Consider the following 9,667-nt stretch of genomic DNA (forward strand, 5'->3'; position numbering starts at 1 on the left):
TCAAGGTCTGTGGGCGAATGTCCCGGGAGCATTTCGATCCCCGAGTCTCATTGGCAGGTAGAAAGATTTCACGTAGCAAGGGGACCACCATTATTCGGCTCATCCGCGTTGATGGCAGTGGTCTCCTAGAATGGGGACCGCGGGATGGTACCGAAAAATGCTTAGTGACTCTGAGAGATATGGTTGTGTCGTGCGCCCAATTAAGCCAATGACCGATTGTTTGCAATGCAGAGATTGCCCTGGATGGCCTAATGAAAACCGCACATGACTCTACGTGGGGCGATATATTCCAATGTCAGGACCGTCCCGTGGCTACCAGTGTGTTCTGTTTTACCAAGATTCATGTACATTTACTTAGGTAGCTGATCCACATGCACCCTGGTTCACTATCCTCAATATCCTCCACCCCCAACGTCCTGACTACTAGCCCCGAATCCGATCCAGATCAAACCCCCCAACCAAATTCCCTTTTCCAAAATTATCTCCGTAACTGGCCTTAATAAGACGTTCGTTGCCGACTTGTTCGACGGAATAACTACCCTCCGCCAGCGAATTCCTGACGGGAGGTGTTTTTGCCTCTCCCAATTGTCCACGCTGCCACCGCAACCGATCAGCTCACACAACACATCGCAGCGATGCACCATTCTCCGTGATACATGTCGTCCGTAATTACCTGTAGCCTTTCACTTTAGGGGAGTTTCTGGAATTTAAATCTTCCGACGAGATTTCGATATTTCCATCCATAGTCCATCACTAGAGTTATCTTCAACACGGGACTCAATTTACACGTGTTCTGGTTGAGCACTGTGGAGCATAACATGGAACCACTCTACTCGCACGGAACATCCAGATTCCGGAAGCGGAGGCGTATTTGGAACGCAACATTTCTGGTCGACAATACTCAACGATCTTTCAACCCTAGCTCTTGTGCGCTTTGGTTATGATTCAAAATAACTATTTGGCTAGCAAGCGCCATTCATGTGACCGTATAACCGTAATCAAAACTGGAAATTCATTTGGTCTTGAGTTCATGATCATCACATCACTGTCTACTAACAGTCGAGTGTTATTGGATTAGATTCAGTTGGCAGCGGATCAGAAAACCTGTCACAAGCATCCGTCACGAGCAAGAAAATCAACGGGTCCGTGGAGTCGAATACTTCTTCTGTACGTTCGGTGAGAAATCACTCCTGAACTCCTGACGTATCTGGTGTGACGCACTGATCAAGCACCATTCACGGCACTGTTTTGGACGTAAACAAATTCTCCAGTTTACGCCCCAAGAGGGTTCTTAGGGGCATTCCAAAAAATAGCCTAAACCCGAAAATGTTGGCTGGAACCGACTACAACCTCTCAATGAATGTTCGGGGGATGTGCAGGTTATCGATGTACACGTTCTTCAAAAAGACGTTCAGTGGCTCAACTAAAACGTTAACCAATCACCGCTTGTGACCCGTTGGTCCATGCTGTCCAGGGTGCTGTCACAACCGTGGTCCGTGGTTCGAATTCAGATTACGAAGCCCGTTCTTTCTACTTTTACCCCCCAACTTATAGGTTACTAGACCTATACCGGTAACTTCGTTTTTCTTGCAGGACCCATAAAACATACATTGACAGACAGAATCAGAAATAACATTACATTTCGGAATGACTCACTACCACACGTTGTAGGTTGCGCTGACAGTGGTTCACAGCATAAAAGTATGATTGCTTAAGGTCGAAAGTAAGTGAAGACTGATATCTTCCAACAGGATACGGAGTTCTAATAAATTTCAATGTTAAGTTGCGTTCATTTTCAGGTATCTGAAGCCACAAATTTTCGTCTTTTGCTGTCCTCTTATCAAACAAGGTGACGAATACAAACCGACTGATGTACCTGAATGAAGTGGGGAAGATCGGTGGAGGACAGCTTTCAGTAGGTGGATAAATTCTGCAATGTTACATTCATCATTTGACATCCGTGTGAGAATTTTCATGTACCACACACGTCGACATATGATGGAAAACATCTTGCAAGTAATGGTGGAGTTTTGTAGCCCACCTTAATTATGCGTTTTATTATCTTATAACCAGTATGCATCTAAAACCCACGAATTGCCCTGCATAAACACTCCATTTGAACACATGCGCTTTTGAGCTTCTGAGTAAATTAACCAATCAGAATGCGGGTTTGTGCGTGGCATCCCAGGCCCACCTGAAACTCACGGCAAGTTAGAAGAGTTCGTACCACGCACCAGGCTCAAGGCCGGGTTCTGAGATCAGTGATTCACCTAGCTGATAGTTACTCTAGGTGGGCTGGGAGTGCGTCCATGCAGGTCAAAGGACAGTAAGAACATCAGGCTCCCCGACTGGGTTTGAACCCTTGCAACGCCTGGAAGGTAAGTTATGGACCTTACTGCCTGTGATGTTGAGTAGAGGTTAGAAAGGTTGTATTTCCAGAGTTTTGCGGGTGGATATGTTTCACACAGGAGACCACGGTAATTTTGTGTGCGTATGATTCATAATGGCGTACGGGGCCAAACAGATATTTGGCGTTACCAGCTATCAGCTGGACCACTTTGAGTTACATGCCAAAACCCCGGAAGTCAAGTTGTTCAAAAGGGGGCTCGAATGCTGTGCCAAAAATCCTCAACAATATAATTATTAATTAACAACTAATCGACGGTAATAGATAGGAAATATAATAGTAGATCGCTGGATTACGCTGGTTTTCATAAACTGGGTCAAGTGTGATCCTGTACTGGAGAGAAGCAGCGTTTCTACCCTAATTTCACTCCCAGTCAAGAAAAAGTGACCAGATTGCAGGGTAACCAATGCGGTTGCATCGAAATATGGGCCTGAAAACAAAGTAGAACATCAAAGTCAAAGCGAAATGGAGAAAAAAGAAGCGAGAAATCCCGTTTTGTACAATCCGGCCAGATTGCAGGGTAACCCACGAGGGTGCATCGAAATGGGGGCGTGAAAACAAAGTAGAACGTCAGAGTCAAAGCGAAACGGAGAAAAAGGAAGCGAGAAATCCCGTTTTGTACAATCCGAATAGAAGAAAATATCAGTGAATCCAGCTGGGGATCCAGGTGACTTTTAACGTAGTAATGAACCTGGATAATAGACTCGGTCAACATCAAACTGCCGAGTTGGATGACCCCACTGATGACTCATGTGGAACCTCATACGCAAAGATCCGAGTAATCGCATTAGAGAGTCGCCGTCCGGAGTGGACTCACTGCGGTTGGGAAGAAAAATCCGCATTATCCGTCCCAAGTTCACTGAGAAATGGCTTACATAGGTGCTCACGGGCACCGTAGTGTCAGACAGCTGAAGATTTTGCTTGAAACATACGGTGTTTACGGATGAGTCGTCTAAAGAGACGGCGCATCCTTCAAGGCTTGGATCTGGTACAGAATCCAAGATCCTCTAAGTGGTCTTTGCTGGATGGAGTTAAGCACGCAAATTGTAACAACATTGCGAAGAGAGTCTGCTGCTTCGCCAAATGACAATTGCGTTTCTGAAAGTGCTGAGTGAAAGACGGATGATCTTAGAGGCAGTATTCGGTAGGCAACGGAACCCCAAGTTCATTATGGACTAAGTCAGCACACTTGCATCCGCAACGCTAAAAACTTGTTTCAGAAAAATAGCATCAGTGTATACGTAGTCTCTTAAACAATTCGTTTAAATGCCCAGGATATCGGTGTTTTAAAGTAAGTCTGATTTCTTTTCTCCGCGGGAACGTGCGTAGTGATAAAATATTTCACACGGTAGACATCGTTTCCTTTTACAGAGGATTAATAGCGTATTTCACTATGACTATGTTACATGTCACTTTATCAGGTGCGTTCCTCACCCAAATTTCAGCTGCAACAAAGTGGACTAGCTTACCGTTTGAGCCTCTTACTGATTGGTCATCAATTAGCTTTTCAGAGCATGCATCACGAAATTTCGGGTTCTCAAGCTCAGCGACTTGTGCTTGCGTCCTAGTTGATTCTTCACAGTTATTGAAGTTCGGGGTTTTTGTTTTGTTGACAAATCGCTTTCTGGTGCTTTCTGTTAAACAAATCTGTGTAAGCCATTCGCGTTCGGATCGTCATCACGAGGAATCTAGCGAGCCCTGCCGATTCATTCGACAGATGGCTTTGCGTCGAACAGGCTTGCCAAATTTTGTTCAACAAATCCCCGTAAAACAGAGGGTATGCGGTGTTCCGGAGAGACGGCCGAATGGCACACCGAGCTGAATAAAGCAACCGGTTAATCCTTTGCCCGACTGCAACGGGTAAATACTTTACACGTGTGATTGGATAACTCAACCTCAGATTTCGTGATTGGCGGTTGGAGTTTTGCAATCAGAAGGCTTACGTTTCGAACAGTGCTGCGGTGGCAGGATAAGCTATGGGTGCATTTTATTGAGCGAGCGTCTAGGGAGACTCCGGTGCAGGCTTTCGATATAGCAAGCCTTGTCATCCATGAGTATAACGCCTCATACGCAACCCGGTCAGAAGTGTTAATATATGGTTCTCTACCGTGTAAAGTACTGCATAAGTCCAGTCCTGAGGTGGCGGCTACAATACATCTCTGGATAGGAGGAATCTACATCGCCCTCGTGAACCACTTTCGCTGGACTGGAAAACATCCTCATCCCATGAGTGTCTCATTCCTCCATAACTTCCCGGGTAACCTGATTTCCACAAATGTGGTCAGTAACCCAAACTACTTCCACTAAGATGTCTAAAGGATCTCCGACCAAACTTAAACTGGTTGTGATCATACATCCGTGTTTTTTACCTATATGGATCTCCCTTGTTGGCCCAGAGAACCCGCTATCTACAGAAAGGCACACCTCCAGCTCAATCATACAGAACGATGCGCTTTACGGGGACGTTAAGGAACAAATAAATGTTAGTGCACTGGCGGCACGGTATGGACCTACCCGGTCTGACTGCTGAATCTCTGTCTCACGCATACTGGTTTCGTTGCCTGCAACTATGGAAAATTCTCTAGCTGGCTCGAGTCACTTAAAGGACAAGTTCGTCCTAACGAAATGAGTGAGTTGCTCGGATCTAACGGCCTCGGTGAACTTTCTGTTCGCGCTCCCCGCAAAGTTCATTTTTTCTATACACTGCATTCTGTCCCGTTGGTTAACAAAAACCCATTCCCCGAAGGAACTTCCGTACTTGACCCCGCAACAGCAGTGGCGCCAGTGAGTCTAAACAGTTACACTGTACACCGTGATTATGATATTCCGGCTACTTTACACGCATACTGCCAATTTATCGAATTCATTCTCCCCGCTATTGTTTTCGTGCAAGCAACCAGAAATCCAACTCCCCTAGACCGTGTAGCCCTAGCAAGCATTTTAGTTTTTAGTTCAACTACAGCGGTTGCAAAGCACCTGTTTCACCGGATTCATTGTTCTGGTTCTTCACTTTCCGCAACAGGAAATTTTCCTGTCACATACCAGGCAGGTTATCTCACGTGTGTCTCCGCTTAACGTTGTTGCTGACTGTCTTTAAATTTCAAAGGTCCTATCTTATTTAAGCCTGATATGCCCCTGAAAATAAGAAAACTCAACAACCGTTTCTCCGCCCTTGGTGTCCACCGCAGTTTGATCCCATTATCACCCTGCGTGCGGTATGTCAACCACCATCTGGGAATAAACATTATTTTGATTATTTAAATGCCACATCGCGATAGCAGTTCCGCGACAGTCATACTGAGTCCGATGGCCCACCAATGGTGCACTACATACCTCAACCTGGTGGAGCACTAACGTGGTATCAGGGCCCAAACGTCCTTCTAAATCAGCTGAATCTGTGTTCCACATACAAGCCACGGACTATACTGACGCAACGCTTGCCAATTCTGCTAGTGGTGCGATCATTCATTTTTCAGTCCCTAATGACCAACTGGTCCTTTGCAATACCTAAATGTATCTGACCAATGATTGCCCACGCTTTTCAGAACCGGTAATTTAACTCCCTTTCCTTTATTTATATTTATGAGGAAACAGGATCTTTTTGCCATCTACTCTGCCTAGCAGTGCGCGACCGATACAATTTCGCTATTTTGGCGTGAGGCAAAAACTCGAAGGTTCAAGTTAATCTCATTCTTAATGTTTAGCGCCTTCGTTTCGGGACTGTATGTTTTAAGTTCACCAGCCATCGGTAATGTGGGTTCCACCATCCAAATATCCATTTTCTCCCAGTAGAAACTTCACCGACCTATGCCACCTGGGTTTCACCGATGTAAGAAATTCTTGCCAGATCCTTCTTAGTTGGATTTGCACCACACCAAGTCCTGTATTTCAGTAGGAAATAAATCACACACTTGCCCTGATTGCATACATAAAAATATAAAGAGGCTATTATTCCTTGAACGATAACAAGCACGGTTGATGAAACGAGGGCGGACAACATATTATTTCCACTGGAAGAAGACGATTTCAGGGTTGACTGAGTGTTTGAAAAGTTTTGGGGCAAGGGTTTCGATAGTTTGACCACCATGTCTCAGAGCATGCCGCCGCCTTTGGCACGACGGAGTCCTTCAGGGTTCAAAGATAGGCTTATTCATCACCTAGGGAACTGGTTGCGGGGAGAGGAGCGGTTAACCTGCTGTGGAGATGTGAAGTGTGCGGAAGGTGTTGTGGTTTGAGGTTTGAGAAGGAAGTGTGAGCAATTAAAACAAGCGTTCAAGCGGCCGGGTGTATTGACAGGGTCGGTGATAAAGCTACCGTCTCGGGAACTCAGATAAGTAACTGAATGGCTGTTTGGGGCACAGCACACACGGAATTTACGGCTGAGTACTTTACAGCAAAGAAGGGCCTTAAGAATACCGTTCACTTCACGACAGTCGAGGGAACCCGTAGGGACCCTCGATCAATTGAGAATATGCTGATGAGGATTGCTAATAGGAAATCTCAAGAGTTCCGATACTACTTGCCATCCCGGTGTATTTTAATATGCAGGGTCTTCAGTGACTTTTCATGGAGAAAGATATCAGGGTGAAAACTTCCAATGGCAGGAGCTAGGTAGGGAGAGGTGGGTAGGTCTTGCTGAATGTCACAAATACTTTGTGTTTGTTGAGCGACAGATATCATCCCGGACCCGGGAGGCCAGTAAGAATGAAAGGGCAAGCAAAAAATCCGGAGAGAGGTGGTGAAAGAGGAAAGCATTCGGAGGATTAGTTGCGTCATAACTGGCTGCGTTGCATGAAACGAGTGGATTGGGGTCAAGGAAGCTGGGCAGTCGATGGCAAGGTCCGTTTGGCGTTACCGATCGCCAGAAGAACGTTTACACAATTCGAGACGATCGAGGATCGGAAAGCGTATGTGCGACTCATCCTCGTAATTGGCATGATACACCCGAGGAGCAGCCCAATGGAGCAGCTGCTTAGGCCATCCTAACGGAGGTAAGTGAAAACCAGTGGTATGCGAAGGACCTTCAAAGGGATACTACTGATGTGACTTGCGAGTATTATGTGGTTTTCTTGTAAACCTGCTTCGCGTAATAGATTTACTACGGAACCTGTGGAATCGATTTTTACATTTGTTCACGGCCAGCGAGTATCCAGGAGGGTTCAGGAAGACGCACCCGTGAAGACGAGAAATACTCAGCTTTTATAAACAAGATGTAAATGGAAGCTTTGCTTCCGTGTCCAATAGTCCGTAGCTGTTCAGTTGGTGCTTTTCAAAAAATAACCCCACAGCGATGGCCTTCTTTCTTTCACCTGATCAGGAGGCACTGTCTGTTGATCCTCTTGAATGAATCATATGACGATTTTGCTCCTTTTGTGCCAGAGACTTGCGAAGCATCAGTTATAACGGAAACTCTCAAATTGGTAGCCATGGAACAAATAATATCACAGCTTCCCAGAGTTTGTCAACCAGGTCCTTACAATCTTCTGGACAAAGTGCTTCGCAATTAGGACCCTAAAATTGCTTTCCTGGGGTCCTCCTTAAAGTCGGAGTAAGCTATTGCACATTTTGCCCCATGAAATGAAAATAGCGGTAGCGAGCCAGATTATGACCAGGTACCATGGGAGGCTGGGGGTGCTGTAATGAAGGAAGATTCCGCCAGTGAAGGTAATGTGGGTGAAGATGAATTATATAGAAGCATTGGGTCAGAAGCGGAGATGGATTATACCAGCAATGAGGAGATACTAGTGAGAGATTCGCGGGAAAAGAGCAAACTCACCTATCTAAAACAGCTTGGAAGAGAGAACAGAAGAGGACTTGGCTCAGAGTGGGATGAGGCACTGTGTTGTTCTTCTCAAGGGGGTAGAGGCTACAGTGACAGAGGTCGTGGTTGCTCATATCGCGTAGGTCACGGTAGCGAAAGAGCAATTCACCTATCTAAAACAGCTTGGAAGAGGGAACAGAAGAGAACTTGGCTCATAGTTGGACGAGGCACTGAGTTGTTCTTCTCAGGGGGTAGAGGCTACAGTGACAGAGGTCGTGGTTGCTCATATCGCGTAGGTCACGGTAGCGATTTGGGGCGACACAGTGGAGGCCAAGCTCTGAAGTGATGGCCATATTCGCAGAGTGTTAGTAAAGACTGCCTCGGATAAGGTTAGGCTTCATATACAATTACCTGCTCGAAGGAGTAGAAGGCAGCTAGTTGATCGCTCACGCTAGGCGCATGCTACGGATCGAGGGGAGCGTTTGTGGCTTGAGCAGTGGTACCATTCTCGTTGATCTCTTTCTTGTATGCTGGGATTGGGTCGATCCCGCGCGGTACATTCGAAATCGGTTTCGCTTTTCCCCCATGCAAATTTGTGAGAGAATATTTCGTTGTTCAATCTATTCACAGAGTACACACGAGTAATCGTTGAATTTTATTACTCTAACAAAACATTTGAGAGATAACCCTTGATATTTTGCGCACACTCCATATATTACATCTAGTCCTAAACATGACATCAATTTATACCGATTGCCCTCTACAGCCATTGATAGGCCACAACAGGTGTGTGCGAAATGGCTGCCCGTCGAACGTCAAACGCGGTATGCAATGCCACACTTGCAAGGCCTGGTGGCACCTCAAATGCATGGGTTTGCAGGACTACCACATAAGCCGGCTAGCTAACTCTCCTGACCCGTTTGTCTGCGCAAGCTGCCTCTACGTCAAGGGTGCAATGCATACCGCAGCGAAGAGGAGAGCCCCCCAAAACGGTACCCAATCCTCACTGCAGATTCAGAAAGATACAAGTCAGTGTTCCGCTTTGTTCGGGATACTCGACGGGAAATTAGAGCGTCTTTCGAAGGCACTGGAGGACGCAGACACTAAGAATGCAGCGACTTGGACGAAAGTTGACAAGGAACTTTCTTCACTGAACGAATACCTCGCGATATCCAGACCGGATCCTCTGGCTGCGAAGAAAGTAATACAACTTTCTGACGCGGCTATAAAAACCGCCACAGCGTCGCTAGTGGACAGACGCCTAAGGGAAAACAAGCTGATAATCTGGGAGTCATTCTTCGGAAAAATCACGCCAGAGAAGCTGGCACAAGCAATCCTTAGCGATTTCCTCACCAAGCCTGGCCAATCTCTCCGAGAAGAATGGTTACGTTAGAAGGGAAGCAAGAGAACTCTTGGGTTTTTTGTTGCTCTTTTTTCCCCATCAGACGTACAGAAAAGCTTGGAGCGGGCTGGCAGCATTCAGAAGGCCAACCAACCCA

The 9,667-nt window shown here is 46.2% G+C and overlaps 1 protein-coding gene across 1 annotated transcript; it reads left to right on the forward strand.

Annotated features, from left to right (window-relative positions):
- Window positions 1–8,046: 8,046 nt before the first annotated feature.
- On the forward strand, window positions 8,047–8,514 carry T265_00208 (hypothetical protein; the record flags this gene model as incomplete). Its single annotated transcript, XM_009163916.1, has 1 exon — window positions 8,047–8,514. The coding sequence occupies one exon, from the start codon at window positions 8,047–8,049 to the stop codon at window positions 8,512–8,514; it is 468 nt and encodes a 155-aa protein (XP_009162180.1).
- Between the last annotated feature and the right edge of the window lie 1,153 nt (window positions 8,515–9,667).

Source organism: Opisthorchis viverrini (assembly GCF_000715545.1).
Source record: "Opisthorchis viverrini unplaced genomic scaffold opera_v5_2, whole genome shotgun sequence".
NCBI lineage: Eukaryota > Metazoa > Platyhelminthes > Trematoda > Opisthorchiida > Opisthorchiidae > Opisthorchis > Opisthorchis viverrini.